The sequence below is a fragment of the Saccostrea cucullata genome, unplaced genomic scaffold (assembly GCF_032062105.1).
Source record: "Saccostrea cucullata isolate Sc308-1 unplaced genomic scaffold, CSIRO_AGI_Scuc_v1 ctg1596, whole genome shotgun sequence".
Taxonomy (NCBI): domain Eukaryota; kingdom Metazoa; phylum Mollusca; class Bivalvia; order Ostreida; family Ostreidae; genus Saccostrea; species Saccostrea cuccullata.
Window position 1 is genome coordinate 14,849 of NW_026918332.1, and position 16,433 is coordinate 31,281.

A 16,433-nucleotide genomic window follows, 5' to 3' on the forward strand; every position below is an offset into this window, starting at 1 on the left:
CTAGTATACTGGGTCTAAAGGATAATAGTATTTTGAGGGAATAAAGTGATAATTTACCTCATATTAATTATTTCATCTGTCTGGGTACAAGACAGAAACCTGAAACGTACCTATCATAAGACCTATCCGAGTCCCGGATCGAGATACATACCTGTCCTGATACTGGTACAGATACATCCAGGACACAGACCCATATATATACGCATTAGTTGTTGATTTTAATGTTAAGGATAGGAAATCCTAAGTAATATATGTATATATTGACTCGTTTGTTTTTCATATAGGCTTTGTCATTTATCATTTCAAATCATTTGTTTAATTAGTGATCTATCTCTTGTTTATATTATCACTTGTTTAACTCATTTGCTTGATTAGGGATCTAAACCTAAATAAACGGACCCAGACACGTTACAAAAATTGGCGGCAGCGTCGGGATTTGGGTTAGATCCAATTTGTTAATTACATTTGATGATATTTGATAATTTACTGTTATTTTCACAATGGCAAGTTTACACGACATAACACTGATAGAAAGACAAATAGAAAATCTGAATAGGGAGATAGAGCAGTCTATGCGAATGATAGGTCTACAGGAAAATGCTACCAGTGTCCCAAGACGCATACAACAAACAAGGACGAGTACTCCGTTTACAAGACGGACAGATAGGTTGCTTGAAAATGCAAGTACTGAGGATGTATGCACATGTGATGAGACTGATGATAGGTCTGGAGACCGAGGACAGCATTCAGCACATGGCACAAATACTCATCCGGCGACAGATACAAATCGGAATAGATCAAGGCCAAGGAATTTTATTAAACCTGCGACTTATGATGGTTCCAGTATGTGGAATGACTATTTGTCTCATTTTGAGTCTGTTAGTCTCTTAAATGAATGGACTGAGACGGAAAAGGGGTTATATTTAGCTGCGTCTCTTAGAGGGCTAGCACAAGGTGTGCTGGGTAATCAGCCCAGGGATGAGAGACAGATCTATGGAAAATTAGTCAAATGCTTACAGGATCGGTTTGCCCCACTGAACCAAACAGAGCTGTATCGGACTCAGCTGAGGGAAAGGAGACAAAAACCATCAGAGAGTTTACCAGAGATGGGCCAAGATATACGGAGGCTAGTGAACCTAGCCTATCCCACAGCACCGGATGACGTACGTGAGATTCTTGCCACAGAACAGTTTTAGATGGACTGCATAATGCGGAAATGCGTCTTAAGATCAAACAGTCCAGACCTAGCAGTTTTAATGATGCTATACAGAGAGCTGTTGAGCTGGAAGCATTTTATAAAGCAGAGAGTCGTCGCACCTAGAATGTCATGAGCATGGATCACGACAAGCATGGATCCAGTCAGGGATCAAAGATAGATAAATTCATAGAGACCATGGAGAAAAATATGCAATATCTTCAAAGGGAGATAAAAGATATGAAACAATGGAAGTTTCAAATGCAAAGAAATGGACGCGATACAAGGCAGACGAGAGAGGAAATTAAGAAAACAACAGGAAATGGTATTAGTACTCGAAGATGCTATAAATGCGGATCTGATAAACACCTAAAAAGAGATTGTCCCGTGCTTAAAGATACAACCTCTCCCCCAGAACCTAAACAGAAGATGAGAGGCATGACTGAGCATAAGTCAGATGACCGGACCCAATCCAGAACGCAACAGACTGATGAACACTCTAGAATTGTTCATTCTTTCAAGGAATCAGGGGCTTATGTAACTGCCAAAGTAGGTGGGATGGATACTTTTCTACTCATTGATACAGGTGCCACTGTTTCCTTACTATCGAAAGTTTGCTATGAAAACATACAAGGAGACAACCATTCTTTAAAGAAAGTAGACAGGGACGTCCTGTCAGCTAATGGATCTTGTGTAGAGATATATGGTAAAACCTCTATAGACCTTGTGCTAAATGGAACAACTCTGAAGCATGAGATGATAGTGGCGGATCTATCTGTAGATGGAATCCTTGGCTTAGATTTTCTTGTCAAGTATGAAGCTATCATAAATATGCGCACACACAAGGTTGAGATCTCAGGGATCGAACATCCAATTCAGATGGAGGGTACAGAACGAGAGTACAAGATTGCTTTGGTCAATAGAATAGTTGTACCTCCAAGATCTGAAGTAATGACTGAGGGCAAGATATGTGCAGGGCCAGATGGAAGATACCCTGTGAATATAGGGCTTGTGGAACCTTCTGAAAAATTCCGAAAATCGGATTCCGCTATGATAGCCAGAACCCTGGTAAGACGCCAGGAGGCAGTGCCCCTACGAATTATGAATCTGTCATCCACAGATAAGACTCTACAGCCAGGAACTCTTGTGGGTAAATTGTCTCCAGTTAATGAGATTGTATCCTTATCGTCTTCCAGCCATGATAAGAGCAGTAGCAAGGAAATGCCAAAACATTTAAAGGAATTGTTTGATAGAAGCACTGTGAATCTTGGGAGTAATGAAAGAGACAAGGCCAGAAGTTTACTTATCAGGTACTCAGATTTGTTTTCTGTTGCTTATGAAGATGTTGGTCGAACCTCTATGGTTAAGCACAAGATAGATACAGGTTCTCATCCAGCTATCAAACAGGCACCAAGACATCTACCTTTCCATATGCAGGAAGAAGTTCAAGAGCATGTATCAGATATGCTTAAAAGAGGTATTATTGAGCCTTCCCAGAGCGCCTGGTCATCAGCGATAGTCTTGGTGAAGAAGAAAGACGGATCCAAAAGGTTCTGTGTGGATTATAGGCGCCTGAACAGTGTCACCATTAAAGACGCCTATCCCCTTCCCCGGATCGACGAGTCGCTTAATCAGCTGAAGGGAGCAAAGTGGTTCAGTACTCTAGACCTGAATGCTGGATACTGGCAGGTAGAGCTAGATCCAAGCGATAAGCATAAGACGGCGTTTGCAACTCGGCAAGGGTTTTATGAGTTCAATGTGATGCCGTTCGGGCTCTGTAATGCCCCGGCTACGTTTGAGCGCCTTATGGAGACTGTTTTGTCGGGACTACAATGGCAGATATGCCTCATCTATTTGGATGATGTCATTGTATATGGGAAAACATTTAACGAAATGATACATAATCTAGAACAGGTCTTTGAGAAGTTACAGTCAGCTGGTTTGAAGCTAAAGGCAAGAAAATGTACTTTGTTTGCAAAACAAGTGAAATACCTGGGTCATGTCATTTCGGAGAATGGGGTCGAGACAGATCCAGAGAAAGTTGAATCTGTGAGGCAATGGCCAGAGCCAGTAAATAAGACTCAAGTTCGTTCCTTCCTCGGCCTCTGTAGCTATTATCGGAAATTCATTGCAAATTTTGCTGATATAGATCGACCGCTTCATAAACTGACAGAGGCATCAGTTGTCTTCAAATGGTCAGGGGAATGTCAAAAAGCATTCGATGTCCTAAAAACCAAGTTGACCACAGCACCTATCCTTACTCATCCAGACTTCAGTTTACCCTTTATTTTGGATACCGATGCAAGTCAAAATGCGATCGGAGCAGCCCTGTCTCAGATCCAGAATGGGCAGGAAAGGGTAGTCGCTTATGCCAGCAAAGTTCTTAGTAAATCAGAGAGAAGGTACTGTGTGACCAGGAAGGAGCTCCTGGCAGTAGTGACTTTTATAAAGCACTTTAGACATTTCTTGTATGGACGTAAATTTGTGGTCAGAACAGATCACAGTTCTCTTTGATGGTTGCTAAGGTTCAAGGATCCAGAAGGCCAGTTAGCTCGATGGCTAGAGGTGATATCGGCATATGATATAGAGATCGAGCATAGAGCTGGTAGACTGCATGGCAATGCAGACGGGCTAAGTAGACTCCCATGCGTCCAATGCGGATATTTTGATGATTGGGAGAAAGAAGACTTGCATGGGGAACAATCACATGCAAGGGTATTACAGGATGAGATCAAAGACAATGGGACAGATGAATCAAAAAGTCTAGTAGAGATACAGGATGGAAGTCGGGATATTAGACTTGTTAAGGATTGGATGGAGGAGGGGAAGCGTCCAGACTACAGTGAAATTACTGCTGAGAGTTATATAGTCAAATCGTTGTGGGCTCAGTGGAGTAGATTGACATTGAAGGATAACTTGCTATGTCGTATGTGGGAGCTTGAGGAAAGCAATAACACGACATATCAGATTGTTATGCCACTCTCACAGAGAAGGTTTATTTTACAACAGATGCATGACTCCAAGACATCTGGTCATCTAGGGGTGACCAAAACCCTGAACAAAATCAGACAAAGTTACTACTGGCCGGGACTGCAAAGCGATGTAAGAGGTTATGTTGCTGGATGCGACATATGTGCCCGGAGGAAGGCTCCACTTAAAACAAAGAGAGGACCTATGCAACCTTTACAAGTAGGTTACCCAATGGAGAGGATAGCCACAGATATCCTCGGGGAATTTCCAATCACAGAAAGGGGGAATCGCTACATACTTGTAGTCTCTGATTATTTCAGTAAATGGACGGAGGCCTTTCCTATGCCCAACATGGAGGCTCAGACAGTTGCGAAACTGATCGTAGAGGAGGTTATTTGTAGGTTTGGAGTTCCTGTATCCATCCACTCCGACCAAGGGCGTCAATATGAAAGTCTTTTGTTTAGCGAGGTATGCAAGCACTTACAGATTCGGAAGACAAGAACCACACCATACCATCCTCAGTCTGATGGTATGGTGGAACGGTTCAATAAGACCTTAGCCACAATGCTGAGTAGTTATGTCAGCAAGAATCATAGGGATTGGGACGAGAGCATACCTTTTGTGATGATGGCATACAGGGCGGCACAGCATGAATCAACCGGATACACGCCAAACATGCTGATGCTTGGTAGAGAAACTGCTACCCCTCTGGACATCATATATGATATGCCCGCATCCTGGAAACAAGTACCAAATCATGAATGGGTGTGGATTCTGACTGATCGAAAGGAAAGGGCTCACAATTTGGTGAGGAAACAGTTAGAAGGAGCAATCCTTCGACAGAAGCATTATCATGACATGAAGATGTCCTATGAACAATTCAAAGTTGGGGACCAAGTTTATGTTTATTTTCCCCAAAGGAAAACTGGGTGCTCACCTAAGCTCACTTCATATTGGAGAGGACCTTTTAAGGTTCTGGCAAAAGTCTCTGAGGTCCTGTATAAGGTGAATTGTGGACGCAATGGAAAGGATCAGATAATTCATTGCGACAGGATGAAAAGGTGCAGAGATCAAGTTCTTCGAGGCGAAGATCCAGACCCAGGACTCGAAAGTTCAGAGCTAGGGACAAGTGATTGTTCCAATGTTCAGATAGATCAAGAGGATCAGGATGATGACTTTGGGTCATCTAACAGCAACATTGAAGTCACGGATGAATTAGTTGGTGATCGCAGACCAAGACGCGAAAGACGTGCCCCAACTTACCTTCAAGATTATGTCCAGGACTAGAACAAGACTATATGTTTTCCTTTAAGTCTTGAATTAAACTTACAAAACTATGCGTGAATTGGCTTACAGAGTACTTATAACCCTGCTATTATTTAAGTTGTTTTGCTTTTTGCTATGAAAAAATGTTGATACCATTTGCACTGATGTATTGTCATGTGTCTTTGTAGTGAAATCATGGTTAATACAAAGGTGACGCCGAGAAAATCTAAAGAGATATGTCCGGTGTGTTTTACTGAATTGGACGGGAAAGATGCCTGGGCCGCTCACGTGTTGAAGTGTGCTAGCAGCATGTTGGTGTGCGAGAAATGTCATGTGTCCTTTAAGAAGAAGGAATATTTGGTGAAGCACATGAAGTTGAAACATGCAGAAAGCGATCATGCGTCTAAAGAGCCAGAGCATGATGAAGCAGGTCCAAATAGTCCAGTACCGAATAACAGCGACAGCGGGAGTGACTGGGATGAAGATCCAGGGGTACAGCTGGAGGAACCTCCCAAAGAAAAGGATCCTGAACCCCCAACTAAAACCACTAGTTTGCTGACAGGACGCATATTCAGAAAGCGGACCGCACCTAGCCCAGTACCCACTACACGGAAAGTAGTCTGCAGATCTGAACCTGATCCAGAACCTAATGTTGAGAAGACTGTGGATAGGGGGATGCAGACCGATTCCCATGCAAACATTAGAGTGGATCAGGGGACCCAGACGGCAGGTTTTAGAATGCGAGTGAAAGAGGTTACAGTCACCAAGTATCATGACAATGGCAGAAGTGTGGAGAAAATTGTAGAAAGAGAAGAATTTTATAATATGTAAATTTTTGATTGTTTCTTGCGAAGTTTATAAGACAGATAGTCTTTCAAGATAATCATGATCATAACTTTCACTCTGTGTATATATCTCATGTTTTCTTCATTAAAACGTTTATCATCATGATATATCATCATTTCATTACTTTCTTTTGTCATGCGAGGACGCATGAGTAATAGAGGCGTGGGTAATGTGACGGATCGGGCTCGGGATGCTTAGCTGAATTACGTCACCCGGACTTTATCGTAATGCTCTACGATAGCGGCCGAGGGTAGTCCGCGTGATGCTGACTATATAAAAGAGCGTTCTGCTGAAAGCTGGCAGTTGCCAGTTGGAGCTCACAAGTGACGGTCGGCAAAAGCGTAATTGCAAGGTACGGGATTTTAAAGGATTTAATACAGTATACGGTGGCTAGTATACTGGGTCTAAAGGATAATAGTATTTTGAGGGAATAAAGTGATAATTTACCTCATATTAATTATTTCATCTGTCTGGGTACAAGACAGAAACCTGAAACGTACCTATCATTAGACCTATCCGAGTCCCGGATCGAGATACATACCTGTCCTGATACTGGTACAGATACATCCAGGACACAGACCCATATATATACGCATTAGTTGTTGATTTTAATGTTAAGGATAGGAAATCCTAAGTAATATTTGTATATATTGACTCGTTTGTTTTTCATATAGGCTTTGTCATTTATCATTTCAAATCATTTGTTTAATTAGTGATCTATCTCTTGTTTATATTATCACTTGTTTAACTCATTTGCTTGATTAGGGATCTAAACCTAAATAAACGGACCCAGACACGTTACAGTTCCATGAAGTATATGGAGATAACGAATTCAATATCCATAAAGTCCATAAAATAATAGAAAATAGGAGCAGAGCAAACACGGACCTTCGAAACATCAGAGGTGGGATCAGGTACCATGGAGGAGCGAGCATTTCCTGCTGACCGGTCACACCCGCCGTGTGCTCCTTGGCAAGATCAGGAAATAACGGAAAATCCGTCGTAAATTCAGTGTGTAAATAATGGACTATCAAAAAGTTGCTGTCCTTTAAAAAAGGACTGCAATACGTGGACCATATGCATGTTTTTTCTAACCGAAATTCAATTGAGAACATTTCTAGGTGTAGGGAATATTCACATTTTCTACAATAATCTGCCTACTTATGACTGATTGTAGTCTCAAAGCAAAATTTTAAAATTTATCTCCGATTAGCGACCTTAGTTTTGTCAGTTTAAAAAATCGGTAATTTTGATACGTGTAACTCATACTGGCTGGGATTTGACACTTGTTCTGGATTTATACGGAAGAAATATTTCATGAGAAAATAGAGATCTGATGGTTCACGAGTAGCACAGCTCTGTAGTACGCAGATTTTTTTTGTCGGAGCCCCCCCCCCCCCCCCCAAGCACACATTTAAAATCGTTGCTACAGACCTTTATCAAACGATATTTAGATTGCTGAAATATTAAATTATTTTGCGAGCCTTGATGCACAAAACGAATGCTGGTGAAAACTTGTTCTATCTTTTAAAATCTAGAACTATAGTCGTTGAATGACGTTTTTCATTCAAGTTGTTAAGTTACATGTATCTATATATATACTGCAACTTCTTCCTACTTTTTAAAATGCTTGTACCATAGAATCAATGTTTAGTATGTATATAAAAGTTAATGTAAAAGAGAGAAAATCGGATCTGCAAATGAATAAGTAAATGGGATATATAGAATTAAAAGCACGATTTGTCAATGAATGGCATGTTTTAATTCGAATAGGGCGAATTATTTTACGGGCAAGTTATCTAAGGCGCAAACTCTAGCATTCTCGCGCATGCGTAGCCTGTCGTTTGCCCATGTCATCCGGTTTAACCTCGCTTATATTTACTGCGTGGACATCAATCTTGCACACATGTAAATTATTTGCATGAAATAAAACTGTCAGGTAATGGAACACAGTGGGAATAAACACCAATTCTATATTGTTAGCAGGCCCGTGGTACTGCCCCCCCCCCCCTTTCCCTTTTCTCCGAGACTAGCTTTCTGCTGTAGATTTAGTATGATTTTTGTACGTGTATCCGAAAGCCGTTCCTCATGACCTTCCTTGTTGTGTTGCATTACGATCACCCCCCCCCCCCCTCTCCAACGTTTAACACGCGATTGAAATCTGTCTTATTGAAAAATAGCAGCTGTATTACACAGGCGGCGCACTGCACAATGCTCAAATGTTTCGAACTTGAGGTCACTCTTTTAGAAACGCATGATAAATACATGTCTACGTAATATCATAACACTGCATTCGTGTCTATTCTTTTTTTAACCCAAAAAAATAAAAATGGACACAAAACCAATCTTTTGCGACTGTAAATGGTTTTTCCGGTCTTCAGTATATTAAAAGGGCAGAAGCGATTTTTTTCCCAAGATATTAGAAAAATAAAGCCCGGAGGACTGGAAACTATGGGGCAAAAATTGTTGTCAAACAGACACCGTCATTGTGCTTTTCTATTTGAGAGCAAATAATCATAGAAATGGAGAGGTTAAATCATTATTATTGGAAATGTGTACCTGTATAAACTTTGTGCGTTTATTTTTATATGTGGCTGTACATGGATAGTTTACAAGAAAGAGACTGGACAACGGAAGTCTGAAACAATTTATTAGAAAAGAAAAAAAAACTGTGAATGCGAACTATCTAAAAGAGAACAATGACTGATAAAAAATCGAGCTTAATTGAAGCGGAGGATGTCTGAAACTGATCTAAGTAACTCGTGGAAAGAGAAAGGAGGGGATGCTCTATATACGAAACAAGTGTATGTGGGAAATGTCCTAATTACCAGAATTAAATTCTTTGATTCAATATAAGAATTTTAAAAAAATATATGAAATTTCTTAATTTTCAAGATATGATTAAGTATAAAATATCCATGTACAGCCACGTAGCATCGTTTTTGAAAGGGGGGAGTCAGAGAAAAAAAAAATTACTTACCTGAAAAAGTTGACAAGCAAAAAAAAAAAAAACCAACCAGCCTCTCCAAGAACATTTCGTGTAGTGTAAGTTATATTGGGCAAAAAAGTGGCCCCCTTTTGCTTTTGTATTCCTCAAATATTACCTCAAGACGTAGGGAAAATCTTATTTTGTGGGAGAGGGGGTGGTCTTGACAAGGGACTTTCCTTATTAAATTTTCTTCAGATTCAGGATTTTTTTTTACCTTGTTACAACAATGTACAAGGAATCCGTGTTTCACAAGGGGAGGAGGTGTTTTCCAAGGAGATTTTTTTATTTGGAAAGATACTTTATAATGCTGAAAATGCAACTGGGAAGGGGGGCTTCGAGCCCCCTCAAGATTCAAGCATTGTGATGAGGCGGATCTGAGGTAAGCGTATAATTATACAGTTGATCGCTGGTATATTTTACGTTCCAGGAATTAAAACAAAACCAATATTACAGAATATTTGACATAAATTAAAATAAGCTTGTGTGCATTGTGCAAAGTGCTCACATTGTCAACAAAACTACCTCTACATTGCGAAAAATTTCAACTTTCTGCTACATTAAATTTTTTTTTTCAATAAGACTATTGCCGACTACAAATCATTACCGCTACGGTTACATTACAGCCAGCAAGGCCAATGTAAATAAGTTCTATTCATAATATTTTGTTACAATGATAATAATGTTTTTTGAAGCTTACAAAATTGCCGTTCTATAATATGTTCTTATATGTATATATAATATATCAAACAAACCTTCGACATCGAAAAAAAAAATTGTCATAAGAGCTTCTTAAAGGGGACAATTCTTCGGTTAGGATAGCAAGTTCAAGGATAATATCGCGAATTTATTGATTAAGTAGGCATAAGATTTTTTTAATCTTTTTTTTTTATATTTTTTTTTTGTCTGTATTAGTTGTTAATGACTGTTGGGTATTCTCAAGCCGTATGAATTGTGCAAAGTACAGTCATTGTGGTAAATAAGGTTCACAAATTCGGAATGATTCAAGACACATTCGGTAGGACCCCCCCCCCCCCAAAAAAAAAAAACATTAGGACTACCATCACATACTAGTACATGTAGCTGGTTATAGCTACAGTGTATATACTTGTAAAGTCTTACTACTTTTGAATAAAAGCATAACATAAAAGATTATCTAAAATACATGTATTTTTTTTTTATTCATCAGGTCACCATCAAATGCACATTCATTGAGGAAGGATTATAACGCTAGATACGTAGATGAAAGGCATTCTGAACCATACAATAAATGAAATTCCCGACACTAGAATGGTTAATCCTTAATTTTAATGGATTATATGAACTTGAAAAATAATTTTAAAATATGATAACCAGTATCATCTCTAAATTTTTAATTTATAAACATATGTGGATTTTATCTTGTATAATTTTGTTTGTGTTCACATGTTAAAACAGCTGTGTGTACAATTCGTTTCCTAGGTAAATACAGTGTAAAATCAGCTTACTTACTATTACAGCGGACTTAATATTTATAAAAAATTAATACTGTTCCCACTCATTAACCGACACAAATTTAATACTGGACAGAGATTTTTAGCCAATTATTTTACACACTAAAAATAAAAGTGGTTAATGCTTGGGAACATATTCAATTTCTTCAACATTTACCGATTTTTTTATGAAAAATGAACGGATTTCGCTGAGCAACTGCTGTATGGTGTTGTATTATGACGTCTCTGTAACATATTACGTCATTTTTATATAAGTTGACTTCAGCTTTGATCTTATTGTAAACGAAACATAAAGGACTTGCCTAAAAAATCGTAGTTTAAAAATAGCAAACTTCTCGACCGTATATGAGTCATTATCAAAATTCGCCAATATTTTGGTCACAGACCAATAAAAAAATATATGAAGTAAAAATTACATAAATTTTCACATCACTATTTAGAATACATTATTCTGTAGTTGGTAGAATATTAATTTTATAGCTGTGTGATATATTTAAAGAAAAAACGCATTGATAATAGTTCAAATAAGCACATTTTGTGATGTCCTACACTCCTTTCGCTGAATTAACAAGTGTTTTATGGCCAAATGTTGTTCATTTTCTTTTCATTTTTTTCCTTGTATGCCTTAAACTATTCATAATAAATGCCATAAAAACACTAAAATTGTCTTAAATAAGCTCATCTTGTAAATATGAAGACTTATATGTGTGTCCCACAAGTTTTTGTCTCTCCTGTTACGCCAATGAAAATCCAGAAAATAGAAATATTTAGAATGAACTTTTCTGGGTTCCATACTTACCATAAGCCTTAGTTTCATTTGCATGATACTAGGTTGTTAATGTAATTTATTTAAATTTGATAAGTTTGAATAAAATGTCCAAAATATAACTACGATTTACGCAGTAGAAAAAAAATGACGTCCATAATGTTACATTGAAATAAAGCTTTAACAGTGGAGTGAAACAATTTTAACTTCTTTTACAAAATAACTGAAACATTTTGTTTCAAACTTACTGGCATCATCAGCTTGTATGGTAAGTATAAGGAAAATAAATGACCAAATATAGAGCAATTGTCTACCCTGTTATATGTCCATCCTGTTACGTGTTAATTTGTAACAGTAAAGACAATTTTTGTAACAGGAAAGACTAACATTACATAAAATGTGGATTTTAGACCTATCTCATCATTAACCAAGAAATTTATTGCATGATTTTTATTAATATTGAAGTAAGTAACACAAATACACCTTGAGTAAGGATTCATTGTTTCTAATTGTTAGTTGAAACATAAAAAGTGATTTTGTAACAGGAAAGACATAACATATTGTAACAGTACGGAAAAATTTTGCTTAAATCAGAAAAAAATGTGGACTTTTATTAATTTTTCAGATTAAATATTATTTTTATTTTATTATTTTGTAGTATTCACTCTATTTTTTATTCTTTTTTTTAACTATGAAAAGATAATTTTTTATATTAAAGGACTTCTAAATATAATTCTGTAACAGGAAAGACGGGCATTGCTATAAAATAAACAATTTTTGAGAACTCTTTTCTTCTAAGCACAGTATAATTGTCGAAAAGTGTTAGATGGAAAAAAATTCATTTTAAAAATCATTTTTTAGCCCTTTTACCCATAATATAAATTCAATATATGATTGTTTATTTATCAATTCAGTGTAACAGGAAGGACACAATAAATTATGTTACTTAGCTATAGGCAGTATTTATTTTTCCATTTCTAAAAAAAAAAGTTTCACTCAGCTTAAGGGATTTGTTACTGCCCTGTTTAGGTTGGAATTTAGGCCCAATTCCTGAGGGTCATGATTTGAACAAACTTTAATTGAAGATGAAGATGAATCCAAAGAAATACCCTGGTATTACTGATCATGGCTTTGCTACATGGTAATGAGAAGATTTTTAAAGATTTTTCATAATTATTTGTACCCCAATATAACTCTAAATTAACCAATAGATGCCAAACCCTACAACAGTGATCATGAGTTGAACAAATTAGAATGTACACAAAGTATAAATGCCTTTATTTAGATTTGACTGATCAAGGGAATGCTGTTCCTTAAAAGAGATTTGTTGATATGTGTCCCAACCAGTAATATTTTGATCATTCATAATGCCATACCCTACCCTAAGGGGTCATGATTTGAACAAACTTTAATCTACACTATGTCATGAAGCTTTACATTTAAATTTTATCTTTTCTGGTCTTTTTTAAATGACCTGTCAAAGAATGTTATTCTTTCTTAATTATCTATAAGAAGAGGGTGTGACCCTTCATTTGAACAATTTAAATTTCCTTTTCTTAAGATATTCTGTGCTAAAGATAGTTAAAATGACCAAGATAAAAAAAATGTGACACCAACTAACAAAACACAAATCTCAAACAGAAAAGCTCACCTGAGCATTTGGCTCAAATAAGATATAGTAAACATAATGAGACTCAGTGTTTTTTTTTTCTTTTTTTATTTTTGTTTGTTTGTTTGTTTTTGTTTTGTTTTGTTGAGAATTGCCATGTGATATAATTTCCCAATCAGTGATAAAATGAAATTGAATTCCCAACTGTAATGACCTAGCTAGGACCCATTTCCAAATTGCAGTGGAAAATGCTCAAGTTCATCAAACAACTTGCTAGAAACACAGAAACACACACTTTTTGAACTACCAGGTAATATTTTATATTTCTATATTCAGAAAAACAGTGAAAAAAGAAAGTTTTCTTTTAAAGAAAGGTAAAAGAAAATTATACAGGCAAAAGGGTAATGGCTCTCCAAATCCATGTTTTTCTTTTAAATGGAGGTTAAATATTTTTTTCAGACTCTACAAAGTGTCCTTCCTTTATGTTGTAAACGCCAATATTTGCATAGGCAAGCAATTTTCTTAATGTAAATCCTATTTTGCTTTACATTTTACATGTAATCCAGCAATTATTCCAAGTTATATTTAATTAACATGTAACATTGTTTGTACTAGTCTATTACAATACTGTGTATTTTGGAAAAGTCTCTCCTGTAACAGTCATACATATTCATTATTTTTATACTCTATTTGTTCCTAACTTAACTTTAATGTAAAGTTTTATCATTATTTGGGAATACCAGTGTAAATTTTCAGGATTAATTAAATTATGTGTTTAACAAAATGAAGAATTTGATGTAGATACACAGAAATTTCTCTCCTGTTGCATGTTCTTTTCTTTCCTGTTACACTTTTTAACTGAGAGACCAAAAAACCTTTCAGCGTCATATTTTTCTGGAATTGTTTTAGTTACTCTATATCTTTATAATATATTAACAGATTTCAGACTGAAACTGATTTAATATTTACTTTCCAATCATTTCTAAACTAGAATTTAGGATTCTGTTACAGGAGAGTCATGTCTATAGCAAAGTACTGTCTTTCCTGTTATGGGCCTGTCTTTCCTGTTACATGCACTATAATTATGAAAATATGTGGTTTATATGTGATTGTAACAAGATTGGATGTACATGCATGCATAAAATGTCATTTCCTATCAAATGTGTGAATGCGGCTTTTTATACTAACTTTTACGACTGTAAAATGGTGAAAATATTGACCAAAATGATGTTCAGATTTGAAAATTGTCTCTAAAATCATTGTAAAAATTATTTTGCTACTGTTTCATTGAAAAATTATTACTGCAGATTCTTTATTTGTCATGCTTTCATCAACTAGGCTGAACTAATTTTATAATTTTTTTTCCACCTCTTAATAGTAAAACTTGCATTTTTGTGTCTGTAACAGGAAGGACAAAAAGTTAGGTGAACCAGTATTTTGGTTTCTTCTTACTCTGCAATCAAATGATTTCCAGGTGGGAGTTTAGTGTTTTTGTGTTCTTCAGATATGTGTTTTATTGTATCGATTAAAAAAAATTTAATTCTGAATGCAAGGAATTTGTTGATTTTTCCAATATTTTTTTCTGCGGTTTTTGATAATGACTCATATAGTTAATAGATAGTTTTCGACTGACCAAAATTAAGCAAAAGTTACCTCCCGTTGGCCGCCATATTGGAGGTCGACTAGGTGATTTTCTCTCTTTGTCTTACCAAGTTTGAGAAAATATAGCTGAAATATTTGGTGGAAAATCTTTATTAAATATTTTTTTTAAAAATGAAGGAGGCTGTCAAAAATTTATATACTTCAGAAAAATAATGATTCCTGATTTATAAGAGCAAATATGAAACTTTAAAATTGGTTGAACAATGAAGAAATATGAGCATTTGGACCTCCAATATGGCGACCAACGGGAAATAACTCTTGCTGAGTCGAAAAATATCTATAACGTACTTTGTTCTTTTACAAGTGCAAGTGCACTCATGAGACGCGGACTGATTAATTCTTTTAGACTTGCTGCACTTTTGCTATTATTAATAAATAATTTTATAATTCATTAAGATGTACAAATCCACACTTACATCAGCCCGCTGGCGTTTTACATAAGCTCCCCGGGGCTTCTTGGACGGGATAACAATGGCGGCGTTCTCATCCTGGGGCTTGACTAGGAGGGGTAATCTGGAATAGCGTCGCCGCGAAGCCGAATCCTCGCACTGGAATACCCATTTACCAACATTCTATCTGGATCCCTTTCTAACTGACACCTACATGTAGTGAAATGTTTAGAGCACAATCTAATGTTATTTGTTGGTACGAAGCCTTTCCGCCGACAGTAAAATGTCCAAACTTTTCTCCGTGCAGCATCAATTGGAAAGCTTAAAAAACTTGGCTCGCTCCTCTTTTTGTGAATATTCGAACAACCATAGGCAGCACAATAAACCATTGTCATTAATACCCAACTATAATCACCACGTCTTACGAGAAAATGGTAATTATTGAATCCAATATAGGATATAATCCACACAGTGTCTGAACAGCTTTCTCGCTCGAATTGTCGCCTTTGACTTCACAAGTAATATGGTGCGTAAAATCTCGGGTAGAATATGCATAAAGCACACTTTAAGGTCAAGATCTAGTAAATGAATGGTGCCTACAGATTTATCAAACTTGAGAAATAAATTCCTTTTTTGATGTTTTACAACTTTAGCTTGGTCAAATAAGGTGTTTCGGGGCATAATTTGTAGGTAAACAAGATGAAAAGCTGTATTTTAAACTGTCATTCTTAATGAAAAATTAAGAAAGCCAGTCATAAATATGGAAGTTTTTTCCGTATTCGGCAAAGAAAATGTATCCAGATTGCCTACAGTCTCTCAGAAAACGGGAATTAGTATGTTCATGGCCTCTTCTATAAATCAATATCAAATTTAATATAGGTATCCGGTTTATTTTTCATATAAATTCAAATTGAATGACATGAAAATACCCTATTTTCTTCATAATTCTGCTAAAGACGTAAAGTACGGGAAAAAGAAAGTTGAAATTGTCTATGACGTCATAATGGATCTAGCACTAAAAATTAGTCTCAAGTTATTTACTAGATCTTGACCTTAGAACAAGTTTATTGTGTTTTTGAGAGAAATAATTTATGATATGATGCATGTATATTCTATTTCTGTCAAAATTTCAAAAATGAAGGAACCATGCGATAAGTCCCTTAAGTGTATCGATTCAGTCAATTAAAAAGGATTGCTTTCGGCCTTTTACTTTAGGTTAATTTATGCGGTTTTCCTTGTGTCACAAACAGC

General features: G+C 36.4%; 1 protein-coding gene across 1 annotated transcript; it reads left to right on the forward strand.

The window, feature by feature from the left end:
* The first annotated feature begins 5,626 nt into the window (after positions 1–5,626).
* LOC134263407 (uncharacterized) lies at positions 5,627–6,262 on the forward strand. Its single transcript, XM_062745745.1, has one exon. It carries the CDS (start codon positions 5,627–5,629, stop codon positions 6,260–6,262), a length of 636 nt encoding a protein of 211 aa, XP_062601729.1.
* Positions 6,263–16,433: the final 10,171 nt, after the last annotated feature.

Bases quoted from the DNA above. Each gene is read 5' to 3' on its own strand.
- LOC134263407 (XM_062745745.1), top strand. From the start codon at position 5,627: ATGGTTAATACAAAGGTGACGCCGAGAAAATCTAAAGAGATATGTCCG.